Source organism: Eumetopias jubatus, unplaced genomic scaffold, assembly GCF_037043125.1.
Source record: "Eumetopias jubatus isolate StellerSeaLion01/CBP00866 unplaced genomic scaffold, mEumJub1_p1.0 scaffold_15, whole genome shotgun sequence".
NCBI lineage: Eukaryota > Metazoa > Chordata > Mammalia > Carnivora > Otariidae > Eumetopias > Eumetopias jubatus.
Genome location: NW_028274821.1, coordinates 61,996,050 through 62,016,279, shown reverse-complemented (window position 1 = coordinate 62,016,279; position 20,230 = coordinate 61,996,050). Strand labels below are relative to the sequence as shown.

The window sequence follows — 20,230 nt, the reverse complement described above, 5'->3', positions numbered from 1 at the left end:
ACAGCACATCTTTATCCATTAATTCCTGGAAGGACACTGGTTGTTTCCACGTCTTGTCTATTGTGAATAATGCTGCAGTGCACCCAGGAGTGCAGATATCGCTTCCAGATACTGACTTCATAATCTTCCCATATATACCCAGAACGGAGATTGCTGATCATGGGGTAGTTCCATTTTTCATTTTTTGAGGAAACTCGATAGTGCTTTTCATGTTGGCTGTAGTAATTTACATTTGGTGGACGCGGAGACAGCCTGGGGCAATCAGAGTTTCCAGAGTGATTCTGACAGTTGTGGGAATGGTGATTTCTCCTGGGGAAAGGGCAGAGAGAATCAAGGGGAAGTGAAAGGTGTCGGTAATGCACACCACCGGGGGAGGCCACAGCCGACAGGGCTTGCGGTTGCCCGAGCGTGACTGGACTCGCAAGACTGGGCGGGGAAGCCCACCTCCTTTAAGGCTGCCCACCGGGAGCGAGCCCCACTTCGGCTGCGGCCACCTCCGAGCCGCTAGGCTGGGCCTGAGCCCTCCGCGCCGCGGAAGCTGCCAGGGCGGGTGGGGCGGGCGCGCAGCCCGCGGGGCAACATGGCGCCAAGACGGCAGCTACTCCCGGCCGGGCGCGCGCAGCCATCCTTCCTGCGGGAGCTGGGCCGGCCCGGGGCCGCCCCGCCCCACCGCCCAGCTTTCGATTCTCCGCGGGAGCCCCTCCCCCGCACCGCGGCCGCCCCACCCCCGCACCGCGGCCGCCCGAACCCGAGGGTTGAATGGCGGGCACAGGGGCGCAGAGCGGGACACCTGGGGAGCCGGGCCCCGCGGAGCGCGAGGACGCGAGCGGCTGGCGCTGCCCGGAGCACGGCGACCGCGTGGCCGAGCTCTTCTGTCGCAGCTGCCGCCGCTGCGTCTGCGCGCTCTGCCCGGTGCTGGGCGCGCACCGCGGCCACCCGGTCGGCCTGGCGCTGGAGGAGGCGGTGCACGTGCAGGTGGGGACGCGGGCGGCGCGCGGGGGGCGCAACGGCCGGGGAGGGGCGTGCCGGGTCGGCGGCCAAGTCAAGCTTCAGAGGAGGTGGGATTGGGAGAACTTGGGAGTCCCGGCTGATACGCACATGTCCTTGACCTTGTCCACCACGGCGGGTCCACCACACTGCCCTTGGGTTGGAAGAAGGTCAGCCCCCCCTTTTTGTTTTAAAGATTTTATTTATTTATTTGACAGAGAGAGACACAGCGAGAGAGGGAACACGAGCAGGGGGAGTGGGAGAGGGAGAAGCAGGCTTCCAGCCGAGCAGGGAGCCCGACGTGGGACTCGATTCCAGGACCCTGGGGTCATGACCTGAGCCGAAGGCAGAGGCTTAACGACTGAGCCACCCAGGCGCCCCAGGTCTGCCCTTTAACGCAGATGAAAAGCCACCCAGATATCTCTGGTTTTCTCTCCTGGAGTTCACAGGCGGGGGCTGGGGAGTGCTTGATTGCCTGCCCTAGGAGGGGCCTCCAGCCACCCACTCCGCCCTTCCCCTCCACCCTTTCCCTCTGTGCCAGTTCCTGTTCCACGCATTTAACAGCCTGTGGGGAGCTGTGACAGCCATTTTATTGATAAGTAAAGGAAGATTCTGGAAGCTGAGGCTGGCTTTGACCCCAGGACTCCACAGCTGGATTGCCCCCACTGGCCCATTCTCACCTTGGAGCCCTCACCCGTGCGGAATCCTAATAGTGGTCAGGGGCTCTAGACTTTTGTTCCGGCCTTGGGGACAACTTGTTCTGTGGCTCTGGTCAAATCTGCCTGCCTCCCTGGGATAGGCAGGCCTTCCTGTCTCTGACAGATGTAGAGTCTACCACTTCCTCCTCCAAGAAGTCTTCTGTGATTAATGACCTTTCTCTTCACATTGTGACAACCTTGGAGCTCCGGGATGAAAATGGGCCCTGTGGGGGCTGGTCCAGTTGGTGGAGTCCTGGGTTTCAGGCCTGCCTCTGCCTCCAAGGTCTTTCTTTTCTTATCTATATAATGGTTGTAATAATAATAGCTCCTCAGAGGCTGTCTCCAGAGTTAACATGGCTGCTTTCCAGAGATAGGGCTTGGGTGTCTCACGGGCAGGTCCACCCACCTACCTACCTACCTATGAACTCATTTTGTGTTCACACATCAACCCACTCACCTGTTTATCCATCGTCCTTCCATCCACTCCTCAAACATCCATTCAGCACATACCTTGTGCCATGAACTAAGGAATAGATCAATTCTTCCCTCATCTGGAGGAGTTCCCTGGCTGGTGGGGTGAGAACAGATGGTGACAATACGGTGTGGTAAGTATTGTGAGTGGGAAGCCGGAGAGAAGACAATGTGAAGTAGGAAGAGGGAGCCCAGGAAGACTTCCTGGAGGAGTGCCAATGGAACTGTCCTTGAAGGCTGAGTAGGATTTTACCAGGTAGCATTGACAGGAGAAGCATCCTGGGACTGGAAGGTCCAGGCACCAGGAGGCTGGGCTATCTGTGGGTGACGGACAGCAGCTAGACTTGAAGGCTTAGAAATCACAGTGGGGTAAGGATGTGCTCCTGGAATCTGAGGCTGTGGCTTGTACTTCGGTTACCATCATGTCTCCATCCCCACCCACTACCTAGAATACAGCTGCACACAGCAGCAAATGCTTGTTGGATGTTACAATGACAGTAAGAACTCTGTCGAGTACTTAGTGCCTGCCAAGCACTGCACCCAGTGCTCTGTGTACTTCTCATTCTCTGTGGCGACGCTGTGGGGTTAGCTCCATGTTTATAGCTGAGGAAACAGGTTTAGAGCAGTGAAGTCACTCGCTCAGTTCCCATGAAAGGGGAACCAGGACTCAGATCTAGGAGGTCTCATGTGACTCTGGGGCTGGTGCTCCTCACAGCTTCCTGGGTGGCTCCAGCTGTCCACTCGAAGTTGGCAGCCCTTGGTCATTGTGTTCAATTGAGCAGATGCTTCTGGGTCACTCCCTGGTCCCTGGGGGCAGAGCCAGGAATGGAGCAGGTCTGCCCTCAGAAAGCTTTCAGTTGGCTGGGCAGCCAGACCTGGGCCCCGCAGCTGAGTGTAAGGCCAGCTATAAGAAGGTCCAGATAGAGGTGGGGTCAGACCTGTGGGGAAGAGGGTCGCAGAGCACACCTGTGGAAAAATGGCAGTCACAAAACAGAGATATGGAAGGGAGTCATTTCAGGTGGGAGAGAGATGGGAGCATGAACCCCCACAGACCTCACACATGCAGGTCTTCTGAACCCCAGTTCAGGCCAAAGGGCCACAGGCTCCCTGGAATGTATGTTCCACGAGGGCAGCCCCTATGACAGGGCCTGGCACATAGTAGGTGCTCAGTTAATACTCTATAAGTGAATGCTCTTCCCCTGTCCCCAAGCAGTTTGCCTTAAGGTCCTATTTGAGAAAATCAGGTCATAAGTAGGATTGTAGAAACGAGGGGGCATCAAGGTTTGAAGAATATCTGACGTGGGCCTCTGAGGATCAGAGGGACTCTAGTTCTAGCTCATCCTCCAGTTTGCCCCGGAACTCTGGGCCCAGTCATCTCATCTTTTGAGTCTCAGATACCTCAACTGAAGCAAAATACAGGGGTGGGAGATGACCCCCGGGGTGGCTTGTTATCTCAAGAGTCACAGTATTAATTTTTTCTAACTCCTTCACATACAGAAACTCACCCAAGAATGTTTAAAGCAGTTGGAAGCCAAGAAGCACCAGCAAGTTGGCAACATAACCCAAATAGAAGACGCTGCTGAGAAGCTCAAGGCAAGTGGACATTTCTTCCTTATTCTAGTTGAGATGTCCACACTTTCCCTCAGACACAAGGCTCTCCTCAGTGTGGAGCCAAGGGAAAATAAAAACCTCAAAGGGGCAGATCCGGTTTGGTGGGGCTTGGGACTTCCGAAATTTAGGGGGGTTCTTTTGAAGAAAACACAAAATCAGGTATAAGACCATAAAGGGGCCGGGCCAGAGAGGAGCCTGAAGCTTCTGTGTTGTTAGCTTCGTGTGGATCTACCTCTGCCCAACGCCCTAGTCTTGCCCCACAGCGCCTCACAAAATGGAGGAACAGTCTTTCCTGCCACCACCGCCAAGGCCATTCTCTTAGAGGGACTAGTTGTCCATCCCCTGCACCCCAAGTCACCTTAAACAAAGGAAAATGCAGCGTAAAGAACGTGCAGATAGCTCTCTGGGTGTCACTGCTTTGTTGAAAGAACATAAATATGGTATAAGTATATTTCCATAAGTGAGTACTTCCTTCAGGCTTCTCCTTTCATAGCATTGTTTATTTAAATGGATTCTGTTGTGGGCTTGAAATGGGAAGCTGGGACTGATGTCATCGTGAGCTGCCATTTGACTCTAAAAAAGTTGTTCTGGGTCGTCTTTTGGACCTTTTATGTGAATTGAGCTGGTCCCTTGCCCTCTCAGCCTCGGCTGCCCCCTCCTCGAAATGGGGCCTGGGGTGGGATGCCCTCCCAGCGACTCTCCCCCTGAGGGCTCTGTGAAACCTGGACCGACCCCCACAGTCAGGCAGAGAGACTGGCTCTGGCCGTGGGAGTAGCTGGGACCCAGGACGTCCTGAGGCCAGGCCTGCAGCAGAGTGGAGATGCCGAGGCCCAGGCCAGGCCATGGCGTTGGCTGCCTGTTGGCCCAACATGCGTGGTCTGTGACTGCATGCCCCAGCGTGCTGGGGACAGTTGTGGTTTACACCTGTGGCCCCAGCTGCATTATTAGTAGTATCCCTCATGTCGCCAAGAACATTTCTCGGGGGCTCAGGCAAATACATCTATTTGAAAAGATTCGGGAAGGGATGGGGGAGGTGCTTTGGGCCGCTCAGCCAGAAGAACAGAATCCGGGTATGGAGTCACTGTCTGCAAACCTCTCGGCAGATATAGTTTGGGGGCCCCCAAGGAAAGAATTAGGACCCGTGTGCAGAGCCTAAGGGGATACATTTAAGAAATGGGATTTTCTTTCTTTGAACCTTTTCCCCAACTTTTAAACTTTTATTTTGAAATAATTACAGATTCACAGGATGTTGCAGGGGTAGAACAGAGAAGTGTACCTTTCCCCTAGCTTGCCCCAAGGGTTAGATCTTCCCTAACTCCACTGCGACATCAAAACCAGAATTGACAGGGTGTGTGTATATAGTTCTATGTCCATTTCTCATACTGGTAGATTCGGGTAATAGCAACCAAAATACAGAACAATTCCATCACTGCCAAGATCTACCTCAGGCAACACCTTTATAGTCACCCCCGCCCCCCCCACAACAATCTCTAACCCCAGGCAATCACTAATCCGTTCTCCATCTCTATAATTATGGCATTTAAGAATGTCATAAAAATGGAATCATATGGTGTATGACCTTTGAAATATTTTTCACTCAACATAATGCCCTCGAGATCCATCCAAGTTGTTTTGTCTATCAGTAGTTCATTCCTTCGTATTGCTGAATAATATCCCAGCCATCCAGTAGTACACACATGCTGCTTTTTTTTTTTTTTAACTTGAACCTTTCATCTATGTTAGGACATTTTAGTTGTTTCCAGTTTGGGGCTATCACAAACAAAGCCGCTTTGAGCAATTGTGTACAGGTTTTTGTGTGGACGTAGTTTTCATTTCTGTGGGATAAATGCCGAGTGCTGGTTCAGGGTCCTATGGAGCTTGTATGTTTAGCTTTTTGAGAAACTGCCAAAACAATGGTGCAGAGCGGCCGTGTCATCTTACGTCCCCACCAGCCGCGATGAGAGATCCGGTTTCCGCTCTTGCTGGCCCACATGCAGTATTTGCACAGGTTTGTATTTTAGCCGTTCTGGCAGGTGCGCAGTGGTCCTCATTTGCATTTCCCCAGCGGCTGGTGATGCTGAACACCTTTTCATGTGCTTATTGGCCGCCTATCTATCCTTTTTGGTGAGAGGTCTCCTCTTCATGTTTTTTTTACCACTTCCAGATTGGTTTGTCTGTTTTTTTTGTTTGTTTTTTTTTTTTTTTTTTACTGCTGAGTTTGGAGAGTTGTCTGTCTACGCTAGATAGGAGTCCTTTGTCAGGTATGTGGCTTACGAATATTTTCTCCCCGTCTGGGGTTTGACATGTCATTGTTTTCACAGGGGCTTTTGCAGAGTGAAAGTTTTTAATTTCAAAGAAGTTCAGTTTATCCATTTTTTTTCTTTTATGGATTGTGCCCTTGGTGTCATGACTGAGAGCTCTTTGCCTAGCCCTAGATCCCAAAGATTCCCCTTTTTTTTTTCTAAAAGTTTTATAATTTTACATTTTACATTGAAGTCCATGATTCTTGTTGAGTTACTTTTTTGTATAAGGTGTGAGATTTAGCTCAAGTTTTGTTTTTTTTTTTTCCCTTATGGATATCCAGTTGCTCCAACACCATTTGTTGAATTGCTTTTGTTGGAAATCAGTTGGCCGTACTTGGGTGGGGCTATTTCTGGGTTCTCTGTTCTGTTGCATCGATCTATGAGTCTCTCCCTCTACCATTATCACATGGTCTTGATTGTTAGAGGTGAGAATAAGTCCTGAAATAACTGATGCCTCCCACTATATTCGTTTTCAAAATCCTTTTAGCTGTTCTGGTTCCTTTGCCTTTCCATTTAAATTTTAGAAGGATCTTGTCTATAATCTCTACTACTTTGTTGGGATTTGGGAAGGATTGTATTCAGCATGTAAGAAGTGACATCTTTACAATGTTATCTTCCCATCCGTGAATGTATATCTCTTCGTTTATTTAGATTTTTGTTTTCTTCCGTCAGCATTTTGAAGTTTTCAGCATACAGATCCTGCACACGGTTTATTAGACTTACAGTCCAGTGACCCTCAGAAGGTACTAAGGAGAACGAAATCAGCGGTCAGCATTTTAAAGCTGGGACTGATTGGTTGGTTGGTTGGTTGATCTGTAGAAAAATTTAAATATAGAAAAGTAGGAAGATGTGGCTGTCGTAGGCCTGCACTCCCACATGGGAGCCGTCGGACCTGAGTAGTAGACACCCCCACAGGAAGGATACCTATGTCCAGGTCTCCCAGCCCTCACCTGATCACCTCCCTCACTGTTACCAGCCTGACTCCTGCGGGCATTTATGTTTCCATTCCTGGTCAAGAAACAGAGATTTAAAAATTCAGCCATACCCCTTCTCGGATCTTTCATTTGCAAATATCTTCTCCCATTCGGGAGGTTGCCTTTTGGTTTTATTGTTTCCTTTGCTGTGCAAAAGCTTTTTATTTTGATGTAGTCCCAGCAGATTATTTTTGCTTTTGTTTCCTTCACCTTATGAGACATATCTAGAAAAATGTTGCTACAGCTGATGTTAAGAGAAATCACTGCTTGTGCTCTCTTCTAGGATTTTTCTGGTTTCAGGTCTTTAACATTTAGGTCTTTAATCCATTTTGATTTTACTTTTGTGCATGATATAACAAAGTGGTCCAGTTTCATTCTTCGTCACAAAGCTGTCCAGTTTTCCCAACACCATTTGTTGAAGAGACTGTTTTTTTCCCATTGCATGCATATTCTTGCCTCCTTTGTCTTAGATTAATTAACCATATAGTTGTGGGTTTATTTCTGGGCTCTCTATTCTGTTCCACTGATCTATGTGTCTGTTTTTGTGCCAGTACCATACTGTTTTCATCACTACAGCTTTATAGATTATCTTGAAATCTGGGATTGTGATACCTCCAGTTTTATTCCTTTTCCAAAATTTTGTTGGCTCTTTGAGGTCTTTTGTGGTTCCATTCAAATACATAAAGAACTTATACAACTCAACCCCCCAAAAAACAAAAAATCCAATTAAAAGTGGGCAGAAGACAGGGGTGCCTGAGTGGTACAGTTGGTTAAGCGTCCGACTCTTGGTTTCTGCTCAGGTCATGATCTCAAGGTCATGAGATGAAGCCCTGCATCAGGCTCTGCACTCAGCAGGGAGTCTGCTTGAAGATCCTCTCCTTCTGTCCCTCCCCACGGTCCTGTATGCACATGTGCTCTCTCTCTCTCTCCCAAATAAATAAATAAATCTTTTTTTAAAAAGTGGGCAGAAGACAAACAGGCATTTCTCCATAGAAGACATCCACATGATCAACAGACACATGAAAAGATGCTCAACATCACTACCCATCACGAAAATGCAAATCAAAACCGCAACGAGGGGCACCTGGGTGCTCAGTCGGTAGAGCATCCAACTCTTAATCTCAGGGTCATGAGTTTGAGGCCCGCACTGACTGTGGAGCCTACTTAAAAAAAAAAAAAAAAGAAAAAGAAAACCCACAATGAGATACCATCTCACACCCATCAGAATGGCTTAAATCAAAAACACAAGAAACAGTAAGTGTTAGTGAGGATGTGGAGGAAAAGGAACAAACTGGTTGCAGCCACTGTGGGAGACAGTATGGAGGCTCCTCAAAAAATTAAAAATAGAGGGGTGCCTGGGTGGCGCAGTCGGTTAAGCGTCTGCCTTTGGCTCAGGTCATGATCCCAGGGTCCTGGGATCGAGCCCTGCGTCGGGCTTCCTGCTCAGCACGAAGCCTGCTTCTCTGCCTGCCTCTCTGCCTACTTGTGCTCTCTCTCTGTCAAATAAATAAATAAAATCTTAAAAAAAAATTAAAAATAGAATTACCATATGATCCAGTAATTCCACTACTGGATGTTTACCCGAAGAATATGAAAACACTAATTCAAAAAGATATATGTGCTTCTGTGTTTATTATAGCATTATTTACAATAGCAAGATATGGAAGCAACCCAAGTGTCCATCAACTGATGAATGGATAAAGAAGATGTAGTATATATAGAAGGAATATTATTGAGCCATAAAAAAACAATGAAATCTTGCTCTTGCAACGACATGGCTGGATCTAGAGGGTCTTATGCTAAGTGAAATAAGTCAATCAGAGAAAAACAAATACTATATGATTTCACTCATGTGGAATTTTTTTTTTTTAAGATTATATTTGACGGAGAGACACAGCGAGAGAGGGAACACAAGCAGGGGGAGTGGGAGAGGGAGAAGGAGGCTTCCCGCTGAGCAGGGAGCCCAATGTGGGGCTTGATCCCAGGACCCTGGGATCAAGACCTGAGCCGAAGGCAGACGATGACTGAGCCACCCAGGCGCCCCTCATATGTGGAATTTAAGAAACAAAGCAAACAAAGAAAAAAGAGACAAAAATACAGACTCGTAGCTATAGACAGTAAATGTGGTGGCCAGAGGGGAGGTGGGTGGGGGGATGGGTGAAATAGGTGATGGGGATTAACAGTGCTCTTACCGTGATGAGCACTAGGTGATGTATGGGATTATGGAAGGACTGTATTGTACACCTGAGACTATATAACACACATTAATTTTACTGGAATTTAAGAAAAATTCATTCTTCAAGCAAACCACTATTCACATTTTGGTTTTTTGTTTTTTTTTTTTTCTGTGCAGGTATGCGCTTTTCTATAGTTTGAGACATGTTCTCTCTGCAATTCCATACAACTCTAATACAGAGACATGTCTCTCTACAACTCTACTGTCATCTCTCTGCAGTTCTAATATACAAACGCCCCCCCTTGGGAGGTAAGGCCTGGTGGTTCGATTTCTCGTGTGGTTTGTCGTTTGTATCATCCCCTTGTCTTCGGCAGCCATTTCCTGTGGCGTCCTGTATGCCTGGGGCTGTCAGAGCACAGCTTCAGAGCCCTGTGGCTGGAGCTCCTGCAGGGCGCTCTGTCAGTTTCAGTAGTTCCAGACCTGTTTTTATATGAATTTTTCAGTTTTTGCTTTTTTTAAGATTTTATTTATTTATTTGAGATAGAGTGTGTGCACAAACAGGGGAAGCGCCTGTTCAGGCGCCCCTGAATTTTTCAGTTTTGAGGGTCCATGAACTCAGACTTGCATTCTTCTCAGTACAGTCCTGTTGTTTGGTTTATTTGTTTTGCTGGTGACTCTCTTTTTGCCCATGACCCTAGATGGCTGACAAGATTCCTTGCCCCTGGGGCGGCTGGGTGGCTCAGTCAGTTAAGAGTCTGCCTTCGGCTCGGGTCATGATCCCAGGGTCCTGGGATCGAGCCCCACGTCGGGCTCCCTGCTCAGCGGGAAGCCTGCTTCTCCCTCCCCCTCTGCCGCTACCCCCGCTTGTGCACTCTCCCTCTCTCTCTCTCTGTCAAATGAATACATAAAATCTTAAAAAAATAATAAAAAGATTCCTTGCCCCTTTCCCAGGCCAGTGGGTGGAGTTTTTCCCGTGCCTCGCTCATGGATGACACGGCGCTCTGTGCTCCTGGCTTGGTGCAGGTGGCAGGTACCCAGGGCCCCCTCCAAGACAGCTGGGCCCCCAGTGTGGAGTGGCTGTCATACACTCCACCCCTGCCGCGGTCACTCAGCTTAGCTTCTGCACGGCCCTGCCAGCAAGTTCCCTCTTTGTTTTGGGCAACTAAGGATTTCTGCTTTTCGTCCTTTGTGGGTTTGCTTTTTGTTTTTGAGCTTAGTCACATAATTTAAAATTTTGCTCATTGTGTATCAGCATTTCTGTGTGTTTGAATGAGCAAGGGGGATTTCCCACGTCAGCTCCTTCTCCCCTTATCGACCAGAACTATATGTCACTCTATATATGGAGGTTTTGTTTTGGCTTAAGGTCATAATACTTCCCTGTGTCATGAAAAGTTCTTTGTCAGTGTTTGAGACTGTCTATTCCATTATACAGATCTACCATGATTAAGCCATTTTCCTAATGTTAAACATTTCAATCATTTCCAGTTTCTCACTAACATAGAATAACGTTGCAGCGAACATGTTTTGTTTATTCCCTTTGGACACATCCCTGGTTGTCCGGATCTGTGGGCACACACATTTAGAAGGACTGCCATGTGCTCTGCCGAACTGTGACCTGTGTACTTGTAGCAGAGAAGTCAGGGACAGCTATGTTGCTCCGTGCTTGCCTACGGAGAGGTGGTACCGGGAAAAAGGCCGTGCGCCTGGAAATTAATCCATGAAACACCTTTGTAAGCAAACAAAAGCCAGTAAACTCGTGGTCCAAAGTCTGCTGTTCAGAGGCCAGTAAACAAGGCCTCACCAACCACTTCTTTGCAGAGAACCATCAAGAAGGCCTATCCTCAACCAATACCCATGAAATGATTTTCTCTGCCATTCTTGTTGATAGGCTGTTTCCTTCCCCATCATGGCTCCTCAGAGGGCCAGGGCACGCAGGTGGACGGGAAACTCACCCCTTGCCTGCTACCCTAACTCAAACAAGGATCAGGTGTCAGGGTAGCAAAGTGGTTATGTTCTTCTTCTGGAATCTTCCCACTTTTCCCCAGGGAGCTTTTGATACTTTTATTATTTTTTTAAATTTTATTTATTTATTTGAGAGAGAGAGAATGAGAGAGAGAGAGCACGAGAGGGAAGAGGGTCAGAGGGAGAAGCAGACTCCCTGGTGTGCAGGGAGCCCCATGTGGGACTCGATCCCGGGACTCCAGGATCATGACCTGAGCCGAAGGCAGTCACTTAACCAACTGAGCCACCCAGGCGCCCGCTTTTGATACTTCTATAAGTGGGGAAAAATACTATATAAATATATAGATAAGTCTGGCTACTGTCTGTCGAACCCAGACCTGGTAGGGAGCTAGGATGTGCATAGACTGGCAGAGCTAAACTGGCCCTTGGAGATGGGAGCACCCAGGAAGAGAAGTCATCACCGGTCCCACAGGAAGGCAGAGGCGGACCTGGGGCCACAGTAGTATCCGTCAAGGCCCACCCAGGAAGACAGAAATCACTTTGAGGGTTTGGGACAGAGGGAACGAATGCAGGGAATGGTGACACAGCGTGGGAGAGGCGGAGAAGCCGGCCAGGGGTGGCGAGGCGGGAGCACGGCAGGAGGCACCTTCACCCCTGGCCTGTGCAGACGAGGGAGGACGTGGGGTGACGGAGAGCAGGGGGGGCCAGGGCCACCTTGGCAGGAGCCGGAACCAGAGCAGGCCTGTCGTGCAGGAGCTGGAGGGTAGAGGGGACACAGGCCTGCAGCCTCTCATGGAGACACTGTCCTGGTGGGACGGACACCCTGGCTGCTCCTTCCCCAGCACTTCTGGATAGTTCCTCCTCCCATTGACCAGACCCAGCCTGAAGGAGGAGCCTGGAAATTCATGTGCAGGAGTCAGCCCCTCTCCCCGCCAAGCAGGGCTGGGGGAAGGGCAGGAAAGGGACCCGAGGCACCAAGGCCTAGCCTGGCACCCTGGGGAGGGAAGCCAACAGCCTCCGTTCCTGGCTCTGTGCCTTTCCCTGTGACCCACCAGAACTGTAGGGACTGAACCGCAGCATAGGGTCAGGGGGCCCGTGCCGGGACAGAAGGCAGCCTTTGCCAGGGTGGGAATGGAAGATGAGGACTCGGCCCGGCCGTGCTGCTGTTGACACTAGCAACCCGTCTGTACCACCCCGCCAGGCAAGGCCACAGCCACCTGCCCAGGTCGCCAGGACATCATAGCTAACAGGGACCGGGCAGGGTTGGGGAGCAGTAGGATCCCCCTGAGAGGCACCCATGGAAGCGTTGTCCAGAGTCGTACTGAGATATCAGCAAGACCGCTCTTGCCATTCTCCTCGCGGGCTCCTCACCCTCCACAGGACCCAGACGGGCCTCCAGCGCCCTGGGCCCAAATGGAGTCGTGGCAGCTGGCAGTCCGGGTACAGAATCCCCCACTCTCCCATGACTGGACTTCGTCCCTGCCCGAGTTCCTTCTGTCCCCAGTCCCTAACCTTTTCAACTAGACTTTGAACCAATGTGGCCCAAACCACTAGACAGCATACTTCCTTGTTTCATTGCCAGAATTCCCTCCCTCCCTCCCTCCCATTCTCTCTCTCTCTCTCTCTCTCTCTCTCTCTCTCTCTTCCTTTTTAACTATTTGCATGATCAGCCTTATATGCTTACACCTTAAGTCTTCTTGTGGATGTTTCCAGTTATTCCTGGACTGAGAGTTGTAATAATGTGTTGTGTCATTAAGCTGATTTTATACATTATTCTTTACAAAGTGGAGCTGTGGAAACTGACCAGGAGATTATTTGCTCTCTTCGTTTCTAGAAAGGTGCTCCACTGACATACATTGCCTCCAAAATGTGTCTACAAATCAAGAGTTTGGCACACGTTTTCTTCCCTTCACCGGGGCGTTCAGTAGAGATATATTTGTGTCCATGTTCCCTGACCCCCAGAAACCATGTTATCAGTGTAGACTAATTCCCAGGCTAGCCCAAAGCCAATTTAACCGATATTACCTGTGGCTGGTATCAGCTAGCCTCAGAACCTAACCACTGCCTAAAGCACTGTATAGGAAACAGACTTGGGGAACTCCATAGTTCATGCCAAACCACATATATAGTTCCTGCCCCACGAAAAAGAGAACATGACATCATGGGGAGCCTGTCCACCAAGTACCAGGGGCCGTTCTGTTGTTGTGTGGGCTGATGTTTGGGCTGAGGAGAGGCTGACCTATGTTTTGCTTTCGTTTTTTTAATGATTTTCTGTTTTATTTTTAAATTGTACTAGTAGTACATGAACACGTTCATTTTTTTTAAGTTCACAAGAGTATATTAGAATACAGTATAGAACTATAGAAAATGCAAAATGGGAGTACCTCTTCACCATCCCCCCAGTCGTGTTTTCCCAAACATGACCAGAACTAACAGACATTTAAATGCACTTGCAAGGGCGCCTGCGTGGCTCAGTCGGTTAAGCATCTGCCTTCAGCTCAGGTCATGATCCAGGGTCCTGGGATCGAGCCCCACATTGGACTCCCTGCTCAGTGGAGTCTGCTTCTCCCTCTCCCCCTCCCCACTTCTTGTACTCTCTCTCTCAAATAAAAATCTTTAAAAAAAATAAAATAAATGCACTTGCAAACATACAGGTGCATAGACAGGTTTCCCCCCCGCTATCAAAAAACGGGGCTCTATGAAACCTTTTGTAGGTAGAAAGGGCATAAAGGAAAGAGCATTCCCTGCTTTTTGAAAGTTTGAGTTAAGCCACTTCACATTTAGAAAAGACTTACATTAATACCCATTTTCTAACTGAAGGAAACCTGAAGAGGATTTTTGCTTTTAAGACAAAAACCATTACCATACTAATGTAGGTCTTTCATAAAAGCAAAGTGGACCAACGAAAACTTTCAGAAGGCCGGTATACCTGTATCCATATATAATTTTTGTTTAGTTATCTTTTACAAAAATAGGATCATCCTATATATATATTATTCTATAGCTTGCTCTTTTTCATGTGGTGTCTTGGAGAGTTTTCCATGCCGGGGCATATGGGTCCACTGCGTTGTGTGTGTGTGTGTGTGTATGGTAAAATAATATGTAACAAAAGTTACCATTTTAACCATTTTTAAGTGTACGATTCAGTGGGACTAATTGCATTTACAGTGTGTTGTACACTCATAACCACTGTTTCCAAAAAATTCCCACTACCTCAAGTATAAACTCTGTAACTACTAAGCAATCACTTCCCTTCCCGCCAACCCTGGCAACCTCTCATCTCCTTCCTGTCTCTGTGAACTGGTCTACTGTAGATACTTCCTAAAAGGAAATCATGGCTTATTTCACTTAGCATGACTTAATGGTTCATCCATATTATAGCATGCATCAGAACACTGCCTTCTTTTAAATCACTGCCTGTTATTTCATTGTATGAATGCCGCATAGTGTATATAATAAACATATATATACTTCCCATATCGAAAATTTTGCCCAACTTTATCACCAACAGTGCTGTAGGTAGTGAGCATCTCGGCACACAAATGTTCATGCATGTGTTAAAACATTTTCTGAGATCAATTTTTTTTTTTTTTTTTTTTGCCCATCTAGCCCTGGACTCTTGTTTTTTGGGAGGTTTTTTTTTATTAACATATAATGTATTGTTTCAAGGATACAGGTCTGTGATTTATCAGTCTTACACAATTCACAGAGCTCACCATAGCACATACCCTCCCCAGTGTCCATCACCCAGCCACCCCATCCCTCCCACCCCCCACCACTCCAGCAACCCTCAGTTTGTTTCCTGAGATTGAGTCTCTTATGCTTTGTCTCCCTCTCTGATTTCGTCTTGTTTCATTTTTCTCTCCCTTCCACTATGATCCTCTGTCTTGTTTCTCAAATTCATCATATCAGTGAGATCATATGATCATTGTCTTTCACTGGTTGACTTATTTTGCTTAGCATAATACCCTCTGGTTCCATCCACGTCGTTGCAAATGGCAAGATTTCATTTTTTGATGGCTGCATAATATTCCATTGTATATATATACCACATCTTCTTTAACCATTGATCTGTTGATGGGACATCCATGCTCTTTCCATTGTTTGGCTATGGTGGACATTGCTGCTATAAACATTGGGGTGCATGTGCCCCTTTGGATCACTACATTTGTATCTTTGGGGTAAATACCCCAGTAGTGCAATTGCTGGGTCATAGGGTAGCTCTATTTTCAACTTTTTGAGGAACCTCCATACTGTTTTCCAGAGTGGCTGCACCAGCTTGCATTCCCACCAACAGTGTAGGAAGGTTCCCCTTTCTCCACATCCTTGCCGACATCTGTCGTTTCCTGACTTGTTAATCTTAGCCATTCTGACTGGTGTGAGGTGGTATCTCATTGAGGTTTTGATTTGGATTTCCCTGATGCCGAGCAATGTTGAGCACTTTTTCATGTGTCTGTTGGCCATTTGGATGTCTTCTTTGGGAAAATGTCTGTTCATGTCTTCTGCCCATTTCTTGATTGGATTATTTGTTCTTTGGGTGTTGAGTCTGATAAGTTCTTTATAGATTTTGGATACTAGCCCTTTATCTGATATGTCATTTACAAATATATTCTCCCATTCTGTCGGTTGTCTTTTGATTTTGTTGACTGTTTCCTTTGCTGTGCAAAAGCTTTTTATCTTGATGAAGTCCCAATAGTTCATTTTGGCCCTTGCTTCCCTTGCCTTTGGTGATGTATCTAGCAAGAAGTTGCCGCGGATGAGGTCGAAGAGGTTGCTGCCTGTGTTATCCTCAAGGATTTTGATGGATTCCTGTCTCACATTTAGGTGTTTCATCCATTTTGAGTCTGTTTTTGTGTCTGGTGTAAGGAAATGGTCCAGTTTCATTCTTCTGCATGTGGCTGTCCGATTTTCCCAACACCATTTGTCTTTCTTCCATTGGACATTCTTTCCTGCTTCGTCGAAGATTAGTTGACCGTAGAGTTGAGGGTCCATTACCGGGTTCTCTGTTCTGTTCCATTGATCTATGTGTCTGTTTTTGTGCCAGTACCATACTGTCTTGATGATGACAGCTTTGTAATAGAGCCGGAAGTCCGGAATTGTGATGCCACCAGCTTTGGTTTTCTTTTTCAACATTCCTCTGGCTATTCGGGGTCTTTTCTGGTTCCATACAAAGTTTAGAATTATTTGTTCCATTTCTATCAAAAAAGTTGAGGTATTTTGAGAGGGATTGCATTAAATGTGTAGATTGCTGTAGGTAGCATAGACATTTTCACAATATTTGTTCTTCCAATCCATGAGCATGGAATGTTTTTCCATTTCTTTGTGTCTTCCTCAGTTTCTTTCATGAGTATTCTATAGTTTTCTGAGTACAGATTCTTTGCCTCTTTGGTTAGATTTATTCCTACATATCTTATGGTTTGGGATGCAATTGTAAATGGGATCGACTCCTTAATTTCTCTTTCTTCTGTCTTGTTGGTGTATAGGAATGGCACTGATTTCTGTGCATTGATTTTATATCCTGCCACTTTACTGAATTCCTGTATGAGTTCTAGCAGTTTTGGGGTGGAGCCTTTTGGGTTTTCCACATAAAGTATCATATCATCTGCAAAGAGTGAGAGTTTGGCTTCCTCATTGTCGATTTGGATGCCTTTGATTTCTTTATGTTGTCTGATTGCTGTGGCTAGGACTTCTAATACTATGTTGAATAGCAGTGGTGATAGTGGACATCCCTGCCGCGTTCCTGACCTTAGGGGGAAAGCTCTCAGTTTTTCCCCATTGAGAATGATATTCGCTGTGGGTTTTTCACAGATGGCTGTTATGATCTTGAGGTATGTACCCTCTATGCCTATACTCTGAAGAGTTTTGATCAAGAAAGGATGCTGTACTTTGTCAAATGCTTTTTCTGCATCTATTGAGAGGATCATATGGTTCTTGTTCTTTCTTTTATTAACGTATCACATTGATTGATTTGCAGATGTTGAACCAACCTTGCAGCCCAGGGATAAATCCCACTTGGTCGTGGTGAATAATCCTTTTAATGTACTGTTGGATCCTATTGGCTAGTATTTTGGTGAGAATTTTTGCATCCACGTTCATCAGGGATATTGGTCTGTAATTCTCCTTTTTCATGGGGTCTTTCTCTGGTTTTGGGATCAAGGTAATGCTGGCCTCATAAAATGAGTTTGGAAGTTTTCCTTCCATTTCTATTTTTTGGAACAGTTTTGATGTCCATTAGCATGGTAAATGGTTTTCCACCCCCTCACTTTCAATCTGGAGGTGCCTTTGGGTCTAAAATGAGTCTCTTGCAGACAGCATATCAGTGGGTCTTGTGTTTTTATCCAATCTGATAGCCTGTGTCTTTTGATTGGGGCATTTAGCCCATTTACATTCAGGGTAACTATTGAAAGATACGAATTTAGTGCCATTGTATTGCCTGTAAGGTGACTGTTACTGTATATTGTCTGTGTTCCTTTCTGGTGTCTGTTACTTTTAGGCTCTCTCTTTGCTTAGAGGACCCCTTTGAATATTTCTTGTAGGGCTGGTTTCGTGTTTGTAAATTCTTTTAATTTTTGTTTGTCCTGGAAGCTTTTTAATCTCCCCTTCTATTTTCAATGACAGCCTAGCTGGATGTAGTATTCTTGGCTGCATATTTTTCTCATTTAGTGCTCTGAATATATCATGCCAGTCCTTTCTGGCCTGCCAGGTCTCTGTGGATAGGTCTGTTGCCAGTCTAATGTTTCTACCATTGTAGGTTTCAGACCTCTTATCCCTGAGCTGCTTTCAGGATTTTCTCTTTGTCTCTGAGACATGTGAGTTTTACTATTAGATACTGGGGTGTTGACCTATTTTTATTGATTTTGAGAGGGGTTCTCTGTGCCTCCTGGATTTTGATGCCTGTTTCCTTCCCCAAATTAGGGAAGTTCTCTGCTATAATTTGCTCCAGTATACTTTCTGCCCCTCTCTCTTTCTTCTTCTGGGATCCCAATTATTCTAATATTGTTTCATCTTTTGGTATCACTTCTCTCTCGAATTCTCCCCTTCTCTTTCAAATTCTCAGTAGTTGTTTATCTCTTTCTCTTAGCTTCTTTATTCTCTATCCTTTGGTCTTCTAGATCACTAATTCTCTTCTGCCTCATTTATCCTAGCAGTTAGAGCCTCCATTTTTGATTGCACCTCATTAGTAGCCTTTTTGATTTCGACTTGGTTAGATTTTATTTCTGCAGAAAGGGATTCTCTAGTATCTTCTATGCTTTTTTCAAGCCCAGGTAGTATCTTTATAATTGTCATTCTGAACTCTAGTTCCAACATCTTACTAATGTCCATATTGATTAGGTCCCTGGCAATTGGTACTGCCTCTTGTTCTTTTTTTTGAGGTGAGTTTTTCTGTTTTGTCATTTTGTCCACAGAGAAGAACAGATGAGTGAGAGAACAAAATGCTAAAAGGGTAACAACGACCCCAGAAAAATATACACTAAACAAATCAGAAGAGACCCGAAACCAGGGGGAAAAGAAAAAGAGTATGATCAGGCTGGTGACTAGAACAGAGCTACATGCTAGATTTTGGGTGTATTTTGGTCTGTTAGAAGAAACTGCCTCCCAAAATTCTAAAGAAAGAAAAACATATATATATATATATATATATACACAAAAATAAGGGTAAATACAATGAAGGGATGGAATATGACTGTAAAGATGAAAATTTAAAAAGATTTTAAAAGAGGAATTGATAAGAAGTTGGTTGAAAAATGAAGGAAAAAATTTTTAAAAAGTAGAGAATGTGATCCAGGCGGGAGACTAGAACAAAGCCATACACTAGATTTAGGATATATTTTGGTCTGTTAGAGAAACTGTATCCCAAAATCTTAATGAAAGAAAAACTTACATATATACCAAAAACAAAGTTAAATACAATAAAGGGATAGACTATGACTGTAAAAATGAAAACTAAAGATTTTTTAAAAGGAGTTGATAAGATGCTGCTTGAAAAAGGAAAGAAGAAAAATTCAACTAAAAAAATAGAAAAAGAAAAAAAATAAAGAAAATTTAAAAAATTAACTTTAAAAGACTAAAGAATCATGGTAAAAAAGCTATGAATTCTATGTGCAGTATCCCCCTAGCGCTGGAGTTCTGCCGTTCTCATTGATCGGCAAACTTGGTCTTGGCTGGCTGTTCGTGCTGATCTTCTGGGGGAGGGGCCTGTTGCCGTGGTTCCCAAATGTCTTTGCTGGAGGCGCAATTGCCCTGCCCTTGCCGGTCCGGCTAAGCAATCGGCTTGGGTTTGTTCCCTGCAAGCTCTCCGTACAGCTTTGGAGGACGAGAGTGAAAATGGCAGCCTCCCAATCTCCGCCCCAGCGGAGCCGAGAACTTGGGGCCCCACTCCTGAGTGAGCCCCAGAGAAAAGCAGTCAATCGCTCCTGCCTCCCCAGTCTCCGGCTGCACTCCATGCTCACCCAGCCTGTGACCAGGTGTTTCTATCTCTGGCACCTGACTCCGTGTGGAGTCCCCAAACCCAGCAGATCCCTGCGGTGCGCTCCCGCGCCGCTCCTCCCGGGGGAGGAAGGGGAGTCTCCCCGGATCTGCCGCTTGTTGGGTCCCTGCTGGAGGAGCAGTGGCCCGACTGTGTCACCGATCACAGTTTATGGCAACCCCGAGCAAAGAGCCCACGCCTCGGCTCTGGCTCTGCAGCCGGCTTCCCGGCTCCGATACCCGGGAGCTCTGCCGCACTCAGGCACCCCCGGTCTTTCTGTGACCCCAAGGGTCCTGAGACCACAGTGTCCTGCGAGGGTTCCACCCCCCGCTTAGCCACTGGAGCGACTTCCTCAGCAGAGCCGACTTCTAAAAGTTCCGATTTTGTGCTCCACGGCTCTATCACTTGCCAGAAGTGGCTGATGGAGGCCTCCCCCCTCCCGCCCCCCCCCCGTCTATCCTCCCGAATATGGCCTGATATAAGGATATAAGGATTGCCACTTCTCCGCACGTCCTACCTTCCAGTAAGTGGTCGCTTCTCTGTTCAGAGAGTTGTTGCTTCTTTTCTTCAATCTCCTGTTG

The 20,230-nt window shown here is 46.7% G+C and overlaps 1 protein-coding gene across 1 annotated transcript in view; it reads left to right on the top strand.

Moving 5' to 3' along the window:
* The first annotated feature begins 662 nt into the window (after positions 1–662).
* The window catches only part of TRIM14 (tripartite motif containing 14), a 33,503-nt gene continuing 13,935 nt past the window's right edge, over positions 663–20,230 (top strand). Inside the window, exons 1-2 of the mRNA XM_028108824.2 lie at positions 663–975; positions 3,654–3,749. Of these exons, the coding sequence (XP_027964625.2) occupies positions 760–975; positions 3,654–3,749 (312 nt within the window). The 5' untranslated portion in view covers positions 663–759. The remainder of the gene's footprint in view (positions 976–3,653; positions 3,750–20,230) is intronic.